At 50.8% G+C, this 18,635-nt stretch overlaps 1 protein-coding gene across 1 annotated transcript in view; it reads left to right on the top strand.

Moving 5' to 3' along the window:
- Positions 1-18,635, top strand: part of LOC146869751 (E3 ubiquitin-protein ligase TRIM39-like) — a 91,566-nt gene that overhangs the window by 57,894 nt on the left and 15,037 nt on the right. The window contains exon 6 of the mRNA XM_085614168.1: positions 11,414-11,440. Coding sequence (XP_085470294.1) covers positions 11,414-11,440 — 27 coding nt within the window. The remainder of the gene's footprint in view (positions 1-11,413; positions 11,441-18,635) is intronic.

The following is an 18,635-nucleotide window of genomic DNA, read 5'->3' as shown; positions in this document are numbered from 1 at the left end:
TCCCCTGGGCCCCTGACGTCATTGACGCGCCCGGAGGCGCTTAAAAATCGCCTGCTTTCTCCGCGTCGCGGGACGCGCGCGGGCGGAGCCGGGCTAAGCCCGGGCAAAGGGCGGGCCCTCTGTGGCCCTCAGAGGACCGAGAGAGGCCGGGACGGGCCATGCTACTAAGCTCCAAGGTATTATTCCACGATTAGTTGGCCTTGGTGACCTGCCTAACCCCAGGAATTAAGAGACTGTAGTGCTGATTTTAATTAAGACATTTGGGTAACTTTTTGTTATAGTTTAATTGAATGTTTTAGGTTTTCGAAATTATTTGTTTAACATGTCTAAACCCATGTTGGGAAACAAAGTTTCCAGTGCTTCAACACTGGATAACTACCTAGTCAAAGTAGTTACTAAAATTAATAGTGAAAGGCGCAAATCCCTTGGTCAAGGTTCCACCTCGACTCCCATCTCCTCTTTAGTGAATAATACATCCACCATATTATCCCCTCTTTTCCACGAGGTAATTAGTCCCAATGATAACCATGATTTGGTTACCCTGGGTGACTTAGCCCTTATTGAACAAGATTTGCCTAAAACTGATAGGGACTCTCCAAAAGTTGTAAATGAGCTCCCTTTAGAGGAATCTCCAGATCCGACAACCCAGAGAACCTTGAGACCCCGTAAACATACTCAATTGAAACAAGGAGGCGCACAAAGTAACCATAAAAAAACAGGTTCTGTTTCTGTAATCGGGGATATCTCGAAGGAAGCCTCCTCTAATAATCTAACCACTAAGTTCGATCCCGATCAACTAGAGTTTTTGGCAGGCCTCTTGGAGGCTAAAATTATAAAAATAGTTGAACCCCTTGTAGCAAAGATTAGTGAACTATCGATCGAGATCGAAGGTTTACGTAAACTCGTGGCCCTTCGAAGTAACTCCCCCGTGAAACCTTGTAGTGTGGCTGGGGGCTCAGGTGGATCTGTTGATCCTCATAAATCCTTAAAGGCAATCTCTAATTGTGTCGTACCACCGGGTGTTGTACCCAAGATCAGTGTGAATAATATTTTACCTTTGGAGAGCTGTCCAAGGAGCAACCAGCTACCTAGGTTTATGCACACAGGAGGAGCGCAACCAGACTTACCCCCTGAGTGTGCCCCATTTGTCATAGTATTAACAAATGTTCCCCCCCTGAAGGATGACTCTCATAAAATTAAATCAGAATCCCACGAATCTCTCAAGAACAAAACTGTTTCGTGGCTAAATAAACAGTGTGGTTTTCCAGTGCATATGGCCCATCAGATCTCAACCACTAGAAGAGTCTCATGGATAGGGCATTCTCGTAAGAACACAAAGGGGGATTGTGTTATAATAAATTTTAGGAATTCTTCCTTAGTCAATAATATCCTATTAAAAGCTACTGCGCTCCCCCACACTGACCAGGGTATTACTGTCCGACCGTTGGGTTATTTTTATAGGCAACTGACAAATCCACCTATTAGTGATCCAACGGAGGGTAGAGCATGTTCCCCTGATGAACAATTTTCTCATGGTGTCGTCATATCCAACCGTTTTCAAGCGTTGAGCAATCTAGACTCAAATGATTGACTTCACGATGACTGGGTTTCCTCCATATCCACTAGGGAAGCCTCAACTCCGATACCTGAGGTGGACCAGGGTCTAAGTGGAATTGACTTAACTATGAGTCCTGAGGGCACCCTACATGCTATGACAAGAATGAGGAATGTTAATATTGATAATGTGGATAGCATAGCTGTTGCTCCATTACAGCCTGCAGGCACAAGTGTCCTTAGTTGGAATATAGCCGGCCTTAATAGTAAAATGCATGATCCCCTATGGAGGAATTGTTTATTAGGCCATGAAATCATTGGGTTACAAGAAACTTGGGACACTGAAAGCACCTTTTTGTTAGATGGGTTTTCTGCCTTTTGGTCACCTGCGGTGGTATCTTGCTGGGGGAGGGCAAAGGGCGGACTCCTCACTCTTATTTCATTGTCACTGGAGGGTAAATTCAGTAAAGTGGAGTCAGGTTCGCCTCATTGTTTAGCAGTGGAAATTCAATCCAACTCAAAAGGGAATTGGCTCATTGTTAATTTTTATAATTCGTTCACTAAAAGTACACCAAATGAACACTTGGTCAGTCTATATGATTTCTTGCAAATGTATAATGAAAATAACAAGAATCCTTACTCGGTTATAGTGCTTGGAGATTTTAATGTTCATCATTGTTTTAGCAATTGTTTTGTATGGGACAGTTTAGGTCCTTCACACCAAGGAAATATACACTTCGAACACACACCACAGGGCCTGTATCTAGAAGAGCTTCTTGCTGGTAATGCTTTGGTTCACCCCGTTAACCACTTAAATGATATCCCAACGTATAAAGGAACTGGCTTGGGTTCCACTATTGACTACATTTTTGTTAGTACAACCCTAGCAGATAATGTAAACCGGTATAAGGTTAATTGGTCTACTTATAGTGATCATAATTCTGTCCAGATAATTCTGTCTGATGATCTTAGGAAGAGAGAATCTGACAATCCGACTGTCAGAATCACGGACATAAGGCCAACTGACCAAACACGTCGCCTGAAATGGTGTCAAGTGGTCCCAAAGGACTTTAATGAGAACTTGTTGGGAACGGTGGGGGAAGAAATGCATACGTGTTTGCAAGACGGGATCTTTGCTGATGTGGTCCTGTCTGCCTATGGCAAAATTTGTTCACAGGTAAACAGTGACCTTAAAAAAGTTTGTAAGGCCAAACCCACGAATGGGGAGAAATGGTTTGATCACAGCTGCTCATTAGCCCAACGGAAGTTAATGAGAGCTCTGAAAGCTGTCCCACCTGACAGAGCAGAAATCGCTGTATTCAGGAAAGCCTATAAAAAGGCCCAGAATAAGCGTAAAAATGAAATCGGGGAAGAGGCGTGGAACGAACTTTTATCCCTTGATGTCATTAAAAATAGTGCCAAATTTTGGTCTATCGTAAACAAGCCTTTTTTTAACGGTAAAAGTAATAATGAGCTTGATTGCGGTATCCAAGAAGATAAGTGGTTTAGCCACTTCAAACAGGTGTATGATGGAGATGGCTCTAGGGTAATGTCTATTTTGAACTCCGAGAAGTATACCCTATCCTTTACGGAATTAGAGGTTACACATGCCATCATGCAAATGACAAGCAACAAGGCCCCGGGACCTGACGGTGTCCCGGCCGACCTTTTTAAATCAGATATAAAAATTTGGTCTAAAATTCTTTTTAACGTTTTCGTTAACGCATGTCAACTAGGTCTACCGTCGACTTGGGCGAAATCTGTCATTATACCTATTTTTAAAAAAGGGGATAGAGGTGACCCGAGCTGTTACCGTCCAATCTCTTTAATAGACGCATCTGTGAAAGTACTGGGGAGGGTTGTCCTTGTCCAATTGACTGATTTGGCTAGAGGAAACAGGAACACTCTCCAAGGTTCAGTACGGATTTAGAAAAGGGATGGGCACCACAGACCAATGCCTAAACTTACAACTTTTAATAGGCAAATACACGGTGGCCAAAAAGGGAACCTTGTTGGTAGCCTTTATGGACCTGTCATCGGCCTTTGACCGTGTAAATAGGTCAAAACTATGGTCCCTGCTCCTTTCCTATGGAGTAGACAAAAACATCGTCTACTTCTTAGCTGATCTTCACAGGGATTTATCGGCTACAGTACGGTATGATCAATCGGGCAATTGCACAAAAGACATACCCATATCAAATGGAGTTAGACAGGGGTGCATTTTGGCACCCCTGCTTTTTACTCTTTATATAAATGAATTAGAAAATGCCTTAATCACCTCATGCAATGATATCCCCCGTGCAGGGAAATGTTTAATCCCTGCACTTTTATATGCCGATGACGCCGCCTTACTTGCAAGAACAGGAGTGGGCCTTCAGTTACTGCTAGACTCATTTGAGGGCTTTATGAAGGCCCTGGATTTAACTGTCAATTTTGCTAAGTCGCACGTCATGGTTATTGGTCCAAAATCTGCTAAGTCCAAAACGTTTAAATGTGGGGGTCACCAATTATCCAGGGTATCTTCATTTCCATATCTGGGCGTTCTTTTTGACAACCAAGGCTCCTGGGTAACCCAAATTACAGCTAAAAAGATTTTTTTATCTAGAGCTACTGTGGGCGTTCTGGGTTTTGCCAGAAAGCTAGGTGCCAGACCAATGAGGGCCCTTATTCAAGTTTATAAAGCTAAATGCCTCTCTTTGGCATTGTATGGAGCTGAGTTATGGGGCTACAAAAATGTTAAAAGTATTCAGATTATTGAGGATAGGTTTTTAAAAAACCTCTCAGTCCCGATTTCAACTGCTAATTATAATGTCCATCAGGAACTTGGAATCGGCTCTGTAGAAGATAGCATCGCTCTGGCCCCATTACTGAAATGGATTAGAACCTGGCTTAACCCAGACCTACAATTAAATCATACAATCATGAAAGACTGTACATTGCTAGACTTTGGGTCCCGAATACCTTGGCTGAAATATATTCAGAACCTGGCCATAAAGCTAGGAAGGCCTGAATTATATCAGTCCCCAGAGGCCCTTGTAAAGGGTGACATCAAATGGTGCAAAGAAACATTTATGTACATATCTACCATGGATAGGGAAGGGAATGAGCTGGTTAAGGGCACCGTTAGGGCTCACCAGTTCTGTAAAACTACACCATCCATGGAACCATACTTAGGCTATGTCACAAATGCAAATCATCGTTTCCTACTGACTAGATTTAGACTAAACCAATTACACATCTTGTTTGGAGACAGGAAAGGCTGGAAAAGGGCTGTGGACCTTGGCCCTTGTTCCTGTGACAATTTTTCCCCACAGGACATGACACATTTTTTCTTCTTCTGTGAGCACTTTATAGACATAAGGAAACGCTTTTTATTCCCTATATTAAGAAATAAAGGCTTTGTTCAGGTGAGACCTGCTCTTCTCTATCTCCAGATGTTAAATAATGTTTGGGAAACCTTTAACATTGCGAATTTTCTATCCGTTGTAATTCGCTCCCTGAGGAAATGAACTGTATCCCTTTTAATGTTTTTAAACTGTATACATTGTTCTATTTTATTAATTTTGTATCAATGTGTTTTAGCTGTAATGGTTAACTAAAATGAATTCTGTATTTTTAAAGTTATTTATTGTAGTATGCTTTTATGGTTTGCACCTAAACCGAATAAAGACTTTTTGACTGACTGAGTTTGGGCTGTTTGCCGTCTGGTTTCCCCATTGTTGTGACAAGCCTAGCGGGCGACAGGGGCACTCGCCGACAATTAGCTGTTCTTCTGGCTTCCCTTCCTAGCAGCGGTTGTACAGTCACACCTGGATAGTGGGAGGCGGCAAAATGTGCACAGAATACTGATGTCTTGAGTTACGCCGTTGTCCAGCTGTGCGTCGTAAAGTAGGGACCAGTATTGCGGTCCTCGTAGAGGGGCTCTATGTCATTACCTCTAGCGTGGAAGCCTTTCCAGCGTGCGCTGAAGAGGGGCCGGGCTGGAGGGGGCTCAAAGGTGCGTCTGTGTAGCTTGCGTCTGGTGGATGGTGCACCAAGTGCTCAGGCTAGGATGACGTTGCGATGGAGCAGAGAGTTAGTGTGAGTGAGGATTGATTTGCCCCTCGCCTGTTGCGCAGCACACTGTCAATGTGAGCAAGTGCGGCCGTCGCTTTCGTGGAATCTTCAAGGCCTCGTTCCCCCATCTAGGGGTACCACAGGTGCGGCGTGATGTGGGATCGGTATAGTCTCTGCGGCCCTTCCGGCGTTCTCCCGCAAAATCCGTACTCCGTGATGAGGCTGCCCTGTGTATGCACTCCGGCACGGAGGCGGGGGGCAGCGTAATGTCAGGCAGTGTGGAGAAGGCCTGAGACCCTAGACCCGCGTGGCAGGCCGCCCGTCGCCCGCAGCCCCCCAGTGATGCACAGGCCGGATGTTCACCTAGTACCGGAGCATGTAGCAGGAAGCCGCGAAAGGCGGGAGCGGACCCCAGCCCAGCGGGCACCCAGTAGCCAAGTCGTCCGAGACAGGGGGAGGGGATGAGTTCAGCCTCCGCTTGGCTCTTTTGCATTAGAGTGAGCATTAGAGTGGGCAAGTGAATTATTTCAGATTGGGTGCCCTTGTGTTCTATTTTCTCTCTGGCTGATGGCAGTCCATCACTGTTCTTGGTGGCCCACTTTCCCCAGGTTATATAGCCTTGTGTTCACTTGGTATTTGCTGCCATTTTCTGGAGTTGGTGCTCATGAGTTTTGACATTGTTTTGGCTATGGTGCAACTTTCTTTAAACATTTACACAGGCGCGTGGATCCCCATTTGGGTGCACCTCAGGGAGCAGTTATCTCGACTCCGTTACCCGGTTGTTGTTTGCTGTGTGCAGGATTACGGAATTTGCCTGCATATTGCAACCATCCTTGACTCTTCGGGCTCTGTTGAATGTTTGAGCATCTAGCATCTTGTGTATTTTTTCCTTGTTGCTTTGTGGCTTTCCTTTCTGCTGGTGGACTCCATGGTTGAACCTTTGTCCCGCCGATGATTCAGGTTCCTTTCGTTGGTTTCTCCTTTCGTTAGCATGACAAGGCTCCCTGCTAGTGATGTGTCATACCTAGAAGTAGTGATTGTGTTTGACATTGTCTTCTGATTCAGAAGGGTTGGGGTTTAGAATGTTCTGCTTTCCCTCCCTTTGAGTAACTTTTGATTTGTTGTTGAATCCATCTCCTTATTATCTGCCAGACCATTGCTTCTGGGTTTTACTTTAAAAAAAAAAAACATATGATGGATGGAATGCTGAATAAATCGAACATTCACCCCCAGTCACAGATATGGGTTAATCCATCGTTTTTTTGGACGCCACGCCATATTTAGACCCAGCCATATGCAAATCAGCCATGTGCAAATCAGTCTTGACCCTGTTCCCCATGGGAAGTTCAGCCCGAACTGCCAGGCCAGGTTTTCCCTGGACCTGAAACAAGTATCCTGGGACCGGTTTCAGGGTAACACCCCTCATCAGCCAGGCTAGCTTGAATCTGTTGGCGTAGCGAGCATGGGACCCACGTGTGGACATACCCTTCGCACTTAGGGCGACAAATGCAATAAGAAAAGATTATGGACAGAATGCTGAATGAATCAAACATTCAACCCCAGTCTCAGATCTGGGATAATCCATCGTTTTTTTGCACACCATGCCATTCCAGTTTAGACCCAGCCATATGGAAATCAGTCTTGACCCTGTTCCCCATGGGTATTACGGAGCGTTACTGTCTAAGTGTTTGACTGTTTTTCTCCTAGGAGTTTCTATGTTATGGTTGTTGTTGTTGTCCTGAGGTGTGCTGAGGTTTGTCCCTTGGGTAGGCTTCTGACTTGTTTTGCAGTTGTTTGGACCGCTACCAATCTATCTTGTATCCAGTTGCGTCTTTCACAATCTGTTTCTTGTCCGTCAGTGCCCAGTGTACTCCTGTCCTCAGACTTGTCTCCAGGGTGTACTACTTGAGTACTGATTCATGAGGCGCAGGATCAGCAGATCCCTCGCCTTAAATAAAAAGTGACTTCTTTTTGGTAACAAACCTTCTGATGGCTGCTGTATCTCCATGCAGATTTCTAATCAATTCGCCTGCGACTGAGGAGTGGTTACCGAGCTGGTCTTGTGCACTGCATTTCTTTGTTTGTCAGTTTGTTCCTGCCTCTAAAGGCGTGGGGAGAAGGGCAGAGAACTGATATCGACTTGCTAGGTGGCACCAAATATGGTTCGGTGCCTTCACATCCAGGGAGGTGCCAGGGTTGGCTTGGAGTCATGGCGCCAGCTTTTGTGCAAGGGGACTGTTGCAAACTTTCTAGATCGAACCTGGCACCTGGGGAAGGCTCATAGGGTGCAGAATCTGTAGGTAGGCCTGGCACCTGGGGAAGGCTCATAGGGTGAAGAATCTGTAGGCAGCCCTGGCACATGGGGAAGGTTCATAGGGTGAAGAATCTGTAGGCAGGCCTGGCACCTGGGGAAGGCTCATAGGGTGAAGAATCTGTAGCCAGACCTGGCACCTGGGCAAGGCTCATAGGGTGAAGAATCTGTAGGTAGGCCGGGCACCTGGAGAAGGCTCATAGGGTGAAGAAACTGTAGGTAGGCCTGGCACCTGGGGAAGGCTCATAGGGTGAAGAATCTGTAGGTAGGCCTGGCATCTGGGGAAGGCTCACAGGGCGAAGAAACTGTAGGTAGGCCTGGCACCTGGGGAAGGCTCATAGGATGCAGAATGTGTAGGTAGGCCTTGCACATGGGGAAGGCTCATAGGGTGAAGAATCTGTAGGTAGGCCTGGCACCTGGGGAAGGCTCATAGGGTGCAGAATCTGTAGGTAGGCCTGGCACCTGGGGAAGGCTCATAGGGTGCAGAATCTGTAGGTAGGCCTGGCACCTGGGGAAGGCTCATAGGGTGAAGAATCTGTAGGCAGCCCTGGCACATGGGGAAGGTTCATAGGGTGAAGAATCTGTAGGCAGGCCTGGCACCTGGGGAAGGCTCATAGGGTGCAGAATGTGTAGGTAGGCCTGGCACATGGGGAAGGCTCATAGGGTGAAGAATCTGTAGGTAGGCCTGGCACATGGGGAAGGCTCATAGGGTGAAGAATCTGTAGGCAGGCCTGGCACCTGGGGAAGGCTCATAGGGTGAAGAATCTGTAGGTAGGCCTGGCACCTGGGGAAGGCTCATAGGGTGAAGAATCTGTAGGCAGCCCTGGCACATGGGGAAGGTTCATAGGGTGAAGAATCTGTAGGCAGGCCTGGCACCTGGGGAAGGCTCATAGGGTGAAGAATCTGTAGGTAAACCTGGCACCTGGGAGAGGCTCATAGGGTGACGAATCTGTAGGTAGGCCTGGCACCTGGGGAAGGCTCATAGGGTGAAGAATCTGTAGGTAGGCCTGGCACCTGGGGAAGGCTCATAGGGTGAAGAATCTGCAGGCAGGTAGAGAATCCACCAGACCGATAGTTACCAAAGGTAAGTCCTATTTTCTTCAGGATCTCAGGAAGTTTAGGGAGGCAGAGCTTAGCTTCCAGCGGTGCCCCAGGAAGGGTGAAAGAAAGTAGCTGGTTAGTGTCCTGGTCTACCCTGGTGTCTTCTTGTGCCCACACTGGGGGAGATTGTCATAAAGCTCTTGGGCACCAGGACACTGGTATAATATGTTAACTGCACACGTCGGCCAGTTGGGCAGAAACACTGTGTTTACTCCTGCCATCTCAGACACTAGTCAGGAAATCCATTTTCATATACTTGGTAGTTTATGTATCAAAAGAATGTATAATCTCAGAACTAAGTAAAAATATACCTTTGTGCATGTTTATTTTTTTGTGTCTTATGCACTTCTAGGAGCTTTTGAGAAAAACTACAAGGTACATTTTTTTTAACGAAGGTATCCACAAGACTTATTAAGGCAAACATTGCACTGAAATTAGCCGTGCACACCACCCCAGGCCAAAACCCCCGCTCATCATCCACTCACCTTATACATCGATACAACAATCCTTCAATTCTGGAAACTGTTAAAGCCAGAAAAATCCAGATGTGATTTCTGATTGAACCCATCACCAACAAAAGGTTGCCACTGTAGAACTTCGGATACGGAACCCAGACTTCTGATTCGACTCTCCGCTGTCATTGCACTTGTCTGTATGCTGTCAGCTGAGAAATATCTGAAAAGCAACACACAGCACTCTAGAAAACTCACACTAAATGAATACTAACTTTGTTACATTGAGCTCTCAGTGTCACAACAGATTTCCAAAGACATTTGTCTCCCAGGCTTGGTACCTGATGTTACAATAAGCTTACCTTACGTCACAGGCTCAATTCCCAAGGACTAACGGCATAGATGTCATTCCTACTGATGAGTGGGATATATTTCTTAAGCACGCAGGAGACCACCTGTGTACCGGGCGAGCACAGAAGTTATTAAGAACTTTGTTTTACTCTGCAGCTCATGAGACTTTGGGTGCAGGCATTATCCAGTCGGAGACTACTCTAGGGTCTTGGGCTGTGCCAGCGCAGTGCCCCTCTCTTCTGCTGTTGCACCTGCTTCAAGAAACCGCTTCGAGGCTGAGCGGGATATTTATGAAAGAGGTGTCGCCCTTGCACAACGAAATGGGGCGCAAGAGCGACGCAACTCTTAAGTTAGATTTATCAAGCCACGCTAGGCCACCTTGCATGCCTTGTGTGGTTTAATAAAGCGAGAGTAATGCAGCGCACATCACTGTGTGGCGTTACTCTGCCCCAGGGAGGTGTTCCATGGGTGAAGCGTGGGTATTTCCATGCATTTACCCATGGATTTTGGCACATTCCCATATTTATCATTTCTGGTAGCCCTGGGAATGCATCAAAAGGTGAGGAGTAACAAGAAGAAATATCATTATTTCTCCTCGTTGCTTGCTCTTTCTGTGTGCGCTGCAATGTGCAATGCCGCCTTCTGCAGCACACATAGAAAGAGGAAAATGCCGCAGAGGATTGTTTGTGTGCAGGAAGGTGTCCCTTCCTGTATAAAAACAATCCTTACAATGCAGACACCCTTGCACCATGGTTCAAGAGTCCCTGCATTGGTGCTAGGTAGCATATTGTGTGCCAGTGCCGGGAAAAGACAGGAATGTGCAGTATAATGTTAAATATGGTGCATTCCTGCCCTATCATGCAGCGCAGCAAGATGAGTTGCTGCGCTGCGCGATTCTTTTAATAAATATTCCCTTTAGTTCAACTGACAAGTGATGCAGGGCAGGAACGATGTACCTTATCCTGAAGGGATGTAGGTGTTCCGCCTTCCAGACACTTGTATATGAGGCACAGGATCTCAGATCACATTCTGGTCTTGATTTATATGTTGGCGGCAAAAGAACTCAGTTGCCTCAAAATTCCTATGAAAATAATTCCTATGAAAATTAGGATCAAGATAAGTCAAAGTGAGGATGCAGAAATGCACTAGCAAAAAACCAGGGCATTCAAGGGCTGCCCCATACAGCTAGGCGGCCAGCCAGAGTGCCAAGGTGCAGCCGTGCATCGGCGTGCACAGAATTGAAACCGCGCCGCGGCCAGGATGGCGAAGCCCCGGCTAAAGTTAAACAAGCCTCTTGCTGATCAGAATCCTACTTTCCGAGTTGGTTTATTCACATGGGGCAAAAGCCTGACATGAATCGAGTTAGACTAGTTTATGTTTATAGATTAGGATTTGACTAAGGGATGGGGAGCAGTTGGAGTTTGGGATTGAAGTATTGGTTAGGGGTAAGGGCAATTGCCTTTTTAGTGATTTAGATTTCAGAACATTGCCACATAAAATATATATTGTAAACCCTGATGTAGATCCAGATTTGTGTATTTTCCATATGTGTTTATTACTATTTTAATTTCCTATATTTGTCTTCTAGAGTGGAGAAGGGCCCACTGCTTTGCAGGTAACTACAGATTGTCCTTCTTTTGATTTCCTCACTTAATTCTCATGTGTTTTCTTCTTGTGTGTGTTTCCAAGGATTTGAATCTAAGAGTCTCTCTGTGCATTCATTTAATATCATTCAATTATTAGCAATGTGTTTTTTGTAGTAAGATCTCTCCTGTTAGATGGATTCTTTTTTTTCTAACTTTGGTAATATTCATGCTTCGGCATTAGAGCACCTCAGAGCACACAGCAGCTCTGAGATCAGACAATGAGCACTGCTGCAGTGGCCTGTAACTCTGCTGTGGTCTGTGCCATTGCAGGGTTCTTTACTGCTGCTAGTACCTGCACGGCTGCTGGGATCTTCACCGCTGCTTGGATTGCACCTCTGTTGTGGTCTGTATTCTGCTGTGGTCTGTGCCACTCCTGGGGTCTGCACGGCTTCTATGGTCTGCACCTCTGCTGGAATCTGCACCCTTGCTTGTATCTGCACCTCTGTTGTGGTCTGTATTCTGCTGAGGTCAGTGCCACTGCTAGGATCTTCAACGCTTCTGGAATCTGCAGCACGACTGAGATTGTGATCTGTAGAGCTGCTTGGGCCTGTGCGCCTGCTGGGGTCTTCTCTGCCGTTGGCATGTTCACCACTTCTGAGATTAGCAGCACGGTATTGGGATCTGTGGTGCTGCTGCAGTCTGTGCCCTTCTTGCTGGGATCTGGAGCACCGCTGGCATTGGGATCTGTAGTGCTGCTTGTGTCTGTGCCGCTGCTGGGGTCTTCACTGCTCTAGGATCTGCACCACTGCTGGAGTCTGCCCTGCTGCTGGGATCTGGAGCACCGCTGGCATTGGGATCTGCAACACTGCTGGAGTCTGCCCTGCTGCTGGGATCTGGAGCACCGCTGGCATTGGGGTCTGTGGTGCTGCTGCAGTCTGTGCCCTTCTTGCTGGGATCCGGAGCACCGCTGGCATTGGGATCTGTGCTGCTGCTGCAGTCTGTGCCCTTCTTGCTGGGATCCGGAGCACCGCTGGCATTGGGATCTGTGGTGCTGCTGCAGTCTGTGCCCTTCTTGCTGGGATCTGGAGCACCGCTGGCATTGGGATCTGTGGTGCTGCTGCAGTCTGTGCCCTTCTTGCTGGGATCTGGAGCACCGCTGGCATTGGGATCTGTGGTGCTGCTGCAGTCTGTGCACTTCTTGCTGGGATCTGGAGCACCGCTGGCATTGGGATCTGTGGTGCTGCTGCAGTCTGTGCCCTTCTTGCTGGGATCTGGAGCACCGCTGGCATTGGGATCTGTAGTGCTGCTTGTGTCTGTGCCGCTGCTGGGGTCTTCACTGCTTCTAGGATCTGCACCACTGCTGGAATCTGCAGTACTGCTGAGATCTGTACTGCTGCTGCACTCTGTGCTCTTCATGCTGGAGTCTGCGCTGCTGCTGGGATCTGGAGCACCGCTGGCATTGGGATCTGTAGTGCTGCTTGTGTCTGTGCCGCTGCTGGGGTCTGCACGGCTTCTATGGTCTGCACCTTTGCTGGAGTCTGCAGTACTGCTGGGATCTGTACTGCTGCTTTACTCTGTGCACTTCTTGCTGGGTTCTGTACTGCTGCTGGGTTCTGTACTGCTGCTGGGTTCTGTACTGCTGCTGGGTTCTGTACTGCTGCTGGGTTCTGTACTGCTGCTGGGTTCTGTACTGCTGCTGGGTTCTGTACTGCTGCTGGGTTCTGTACTGCTGCTGGGTTCTGTACTGCTGCTGGGTTCTGTACTGCTGCTGGGTTCTGTACTGCTGCTGGGTTCTGTACTGCTGCTGGGTTCTGTACTGCTGCTGGGATCTTTACTGCTGCTGGGATCTGTAGCATTTCCTTGGTCTCCACCGCTGCTGGTGTCTGCAGCACTTCTGGGTTCTGTATTGCTGCTGGGAGGTGTAGTGCTGCTGGCAGGGCTGGCTTTAGTGTTGGGTGTGCCCTCTGCGACAATTTTTTCCACCGTCCCCTCAACCCCATGACATCCTTCTTCACAGATTCCCTCACTACCGCCCTCCACTGGTGCTCATCTCATCTCACCTTAGCCCCTCGTTCACATTTACTTTTTTATAGCTTTACACATCCCAAAGTAGACTGTCGGAGCACATTACATCACAAACCTATTATACAGAGACAATGAGTCATACAAGTGTGTAAATCCATGTATATGAAATGTTACTTTAGATAATGAGGACTGCAAGGTGTAGGAGTCATGTCATCCATACTGGTAGGCATTGTTTGTTGAAAGTGCTTTGCCTGCAGAAATAAAGGGGAAGATTTCACGATGCACGGTAACCAGGGTTGCTGCGCAGCACTGCATGGAAAAGACAGAGCACAACAGCACCACATCTACTAAGATCTATTGCTGCTGTTCTCTCCTTTAGTGCTGGCATACTTTAGGTCTTGCCCCAGCACACACACCCTTGCACCAGAGGGCAAGTGTGTGATGTCAATGTATAGATTTTAGACTGGAAGGATACCCCTCCAGTACACAAAGTTTAACACTTTACCAGTTTGTACAGCACAGAACACATGCAAAGTTGGACAGGTTTGAAGAAAATAAACTTTACACCTGCCTGGAGGACGTGTAATTTTTTTAATGCAAAACACCTTTCATTGTCCAGTTTCTGCACAGCAGCAATCTCTGCACAGCCTAGTACAATCTCTGCACCACAGCCCCAATCCATACACAGCATAGTCAAGTCTCTACACAGCAGCAATCTCTGCACAGCCTAGTCCAATCTCTGCACCACAGCCCCAATCCATACACAGCATAGTCAAGTCTCTGCACAGCAGCAATCTCTGCACAGCATAGTCCAATCTCTGCATCACAGCCCCAATCCCAACACAGCATAATCAAGTCTCTACACCACCTCAATCCCAACACCGCATACTCAAGTCTCTGCACAGCAGCAATCTCTGCACAGCCTAGTCCAATCTCTGCACCACAGCCCCAATCCATACTGTTGGAGGGAGGACCACCGGGGAGTCGGGGAGACTAGTCCGGCGCACCTTCCTACCGCAAAGTTATAGCCGAGCGCCGCTGAGAAGCCCCTTTTGGGGAGGTCTTTCTCCTATGATCGTACTAGGCCCAGTAACACCACCACACAGGACTCAATATCAGTTGCTCGACTTGGTTCTTTATCAGAAGTAGTACGTTCAATATTTACAGTGGGATCGAAGGATCCAGTAAGAGTCTCAATGTCTGTTAGAGGGATAGGGTAGCGGGACAGTCTTAGTACCAACCAGGTACGGGAGCGCTCTGCACCAGACCTTGAGTGCTGGCCTCAGAGCGGCTCGGACGTGGGGAGCCGCGACGGCGTCTGCAGGGCTCGGGTGGTAGATCCGCTTGGGTCGAGCCGCGACACAGTCAGCAGGGCTCCGGTGGTAGGTCCACTTCGGTCGAGCCGCGACACAGTCAGCAGGGCTCCGGTGGTAGGTCCGCTTCAGTCGAGCCGCGACGAGGTCAGCTGGGCTCTGGTAGTAAGGTTCAACAAGGTCAGGCCGCGACAGCATCAGCAGGGCCCCAAAGGTTCGTGAAGGTCTTCAAGCATGGGGGAGCCGCGACGTCGTCAGCAGGGCTCAGAGTGGGGGTTCAGGATGAGTCTTCTTCCGTAGGGTCAGCCGTGATCCGATCAGCAGGGCTCTTGACTCCGGATACAACTGTTGTCCTGTTGTCGGGTCGCCCCAGATATAGGACTGGAGCCCTTTGATGTCCGGACCCTTGCGCCCGGAGGGGGCGGAGAGGCCGGGTAGGGAGCGGCCAGACGCCCAGCAGGAGAGGCGCCAGGCCCCAGAGAGCTGTGGGGTGATCGCACCTAGGTGTGGAAGGACGGTTGGGGGTCCCATCGATACTGCCCTCCGCCGGGAGTGGGAAGGGTTCACGTGGTATCCCCCGGGCCAGGGTTTGGCGCCTCGATGTCGGGCCTCGCTGGGACAGAGGCCGGGTGAAGCGGGGTCACGCAGGTGGTCACGTGGAGTGACGTATAATCCAAAATGGAGGAGCCCCGAGGTGCATGGGACCTCGTGCGGCTTAGCGAGGGGGAACAGGACCACGCCACAAGGCCGGCTCCCACATGCGTCCCCCCCCAGCTGAAGGCAGGGAGAGTCACCCATCTCCTTGGGGGTTCTCCTCGCCGAGGCGGAAGAATCGGGACAGGCCGTCAGCATTGGCGTGGTCGTTGCCGGGCCGGTGTTCCACAGTGAAGTCCATCCCTTGCAGCGAGATGGACCATCGCAACAGCTTGGGGTTCTCGCCCCGCATTTGCATGAGCCACCGCAAGGGCCGGTGGTCAGTTTGGACCCTGAAGTGGGTGCCGAAAAGGTAGGGCCAGAGCTTCTTGAGAGCCCATACCACGGCGAAGGCCTCCCGCTCGATGGTGCTCCACCTCTGTTTCGCGGCAGCAGTCGGCGGCTGATAAAGGCCACAGGCCGGTCGAGGCCCTTGGCGTCCATCTGGGAGAGGACCGCCCCGACCCCGTACTCCGAGGCATCGGTCTGGACTACAAATTCCTTGCTGCAGTCAGGGGCCTGTAGCACAGGGGCAGCGCACATGGCCGCCTTGAGGGTCTCAAAAGCGGTCTGACAGCGGGGCGTCCAGTGCACCGCCTTGGGCTGTTTCTTGGAAGTGAGCTCCGTAAGGGGGCCCACAATGCTGCCATAATCCTTGATGAATCATCGGTAGTAGCCTGTGAGGCCTAGGAAGGCCCGGACAGCGGTCTGGGTTGCGGGGGGCTCCCACGCCTGGATGGCGTCGACCTTTAACTGGAGGGGTGCCACCTGGCCACTCCCCACCTGGTGGCCCAGATAGGTCACAGATCCTTGACCGATCTGGCATTTACTGGCCTTAATGGTGAGCCCGGCTCTTTGGAGAGCGGCCAGGACTTCCCCGAGGTGTCCTAGGTGCGCGGCCCAGTGATCGCTGAAGACTGCAATGTCGTCGAGGTAGGCCGCGCTGAAGGCTTCTAGTCCGGCCAGGACCTTGTTCACTAGCCTCTGAAAGGTCGCTGGGGCGTTCTTCATCCCGAAGGGCATTACCCGAAAGTGGTAGTGCCCCTCGGGGGTGGAAAAGGCGGATCGTTTCTGGGCGCCGGGAGTGAGCTTGATCTGCCAGTACCCAGCGGTGAGATCAAAGGTGCTCAGGTAGCGGGCGGCCCCCAAGCGATCGATCAGCTCGTCTGCTCGTGGCAAGGGGTGGGCATCGGTCTTGGTGACTGCGTTCAGGCCCCGGTAGTCGACACAAAATCTGAGTTCCGGGGCAGTGCCGGGGGCGGCGGCCTTCGGCACCAAGACTACCGGGCTGGCCCACGGGCTGTCGGAAGGCTCGATGACTCCGAGAGCGAGCATCTTGGCGACCTCTGTCTGTATGCAGGCTCGGACTCGGTCAGGTACTCTGTAGGCGCGGTGTCGCACAGGGGGGCTGTCCCCAGTGTCCACGTCGTGGACGCACCAGGGGGTCACCCCGGGCGTGAGAGAGAAGAGGGCAGCAAAGGGTTGCAGCAGCTTCTGGCAGTCATGGCGCTGTTCTGGTGTCAGGGTGGCGGAGAGGCGGACGCCCTCCAAGGAGCCGTCTTGGCCCGAGGACCCCAGGAGGTCTGGTAGGGGCTCGGAGTCCCTTTCGCCCCCATCGTCGGTAGCCAGCAGCAGGCTCAGTTCAGTTCAGTTCGGGCAAAGTGGGGCTTGAGCCGGTTGGCGTGCAGGACCCGGAGGGGGTTCCTCGGGGACTCCATGTCGACCAGGTACGTGACGGGGCTCTTCCTCTCAACTACCTTGAAGGGCCCGGTCCACTTGTCCCCAGGGCGCAGGGGTCCACGGGTGACATGACCCAGACTTGCTGGCCCGGCTCGAACTCGATGGCGGAGGCATTTTCGTCATACCAGCGTTTCATGTCTTCTTGGCTGGCTTCGAGGTTGGCTTCTGCCAGGGCCCGGAACTTCCGAGTCTGGTTCCGCAGGGTCAGAAGGTACCGGTAGACGTCGGGAGGGGCTTCTTGGACTTGCGCCTCCCAGCCCTCTTTGACCAGGCTGAGGGGCCCTCGGAGGGGGTGCCCATACAATAGTTCGAAGGGGCTGAAGCCCAGGGATTTCTGTGGTACCTCCCGATAGGCGAACAGGAGGCAGGGCAGCAGGACATCCCATCTCCTCCTCAGGGGCTCTTCCAGGCCCTTGATCATCCCCTTCAGGGTTCTGTTGAACCGCTCGACCAGTCCGTTCCCCTGGGGGTGGTAAGGGCTGGTGAATTTATAGGTGACCCCACATTGTTGCCAGAGGGATCTCATGTACTTTGAAATAAAGTTTGTACCCCTGTCGCTCACCACTTCTCGGGGGAACCCCACCCTGGAGAAGATGCCCATCAGGGCCCGGCCCACCACTGGAGCTGTCACAGTGCGGAGTGGGATGGCCTCGGGGTATCGGGTGGCGTGGTTGACCAGTACCAGGATGAAGCAGTGTCCCAGGGCGGTTCGGGGGTCGAGGGGCCCCACGATGTCGATCCCCACTCGTTCGAACGGGGTGTTGACGGTTGGAAATGGTTGCAGGGGGGCTTTCACTCGACCCCCAGTCTTCCCGCTAGCTTGGCAGGACCGGCAGTGATGGTCCACGTCTCTTCTCATTCGGGGCCAATAGAAATGGGTCACTAGGCGGCTGTAAGTCTTGTCCCGCCCGAGGTGTCCGGCGAGGGGCACGTCATGTGCCAGGTTCAGGAGGAACTATCGAAATCGGAGGGGGACCACCAACACCCGGCCGGCCCCTAGTTCGGCGACTTTCTGCTCGCTATACAATAAGTCATTGTCCCAATAGACCCAGTGGGTTCCCGTGGGGTCCCCCGCAGCCTGGGCGGCCGCTTGCTGTCGGGCCCCCTCGAGGGACGGGCAGGCCTTCTGCTCTTGCTGGAATTGTTCGCGGGTGGGGCCCCCATCGTGGCGCCACTGGGCCAGCTCGGGAATCTCGCTGAGGGAGGCGGCCTCGTCGGGAGAAAGTTCGGATGGCCCGGCCTCCTCGTCAGGTTCCTCCGTGCCGGAGGAGGGTGATAGTTCGGGGCCCGTCGGCTTGTCGGGGGCCGTGGCAGCGGCTGGTTGGGCGGTCATGGACCGGGTGGTGACGCAGGCCCACTCTGGCAGTCCTAGCATCCCCAGATGCTCTCGGCGTTCCACCTGGGCCCAGGGGGAGCTCTCTAGGTCATTCCCCAGGAGGCAGTCTACTGGGGT

Source organism: Triturus cristatus, chromosome 1_1, assembly GCF_964204655.1.
Source record: "Triturus cristatus chromosome 1_1, aTriCri1.1, whole genome shotgun sequence".
In the NCBI taxonomy this organism is placed as follows: Eukaryota; Metazoa; Chordata; class Amphibia; order Caudata; family Salamandridae; genus Triturus; species Triturus cristatus.
This window is presented reverse-complemented; position numbering and strand designations above follow the sequence as displayed.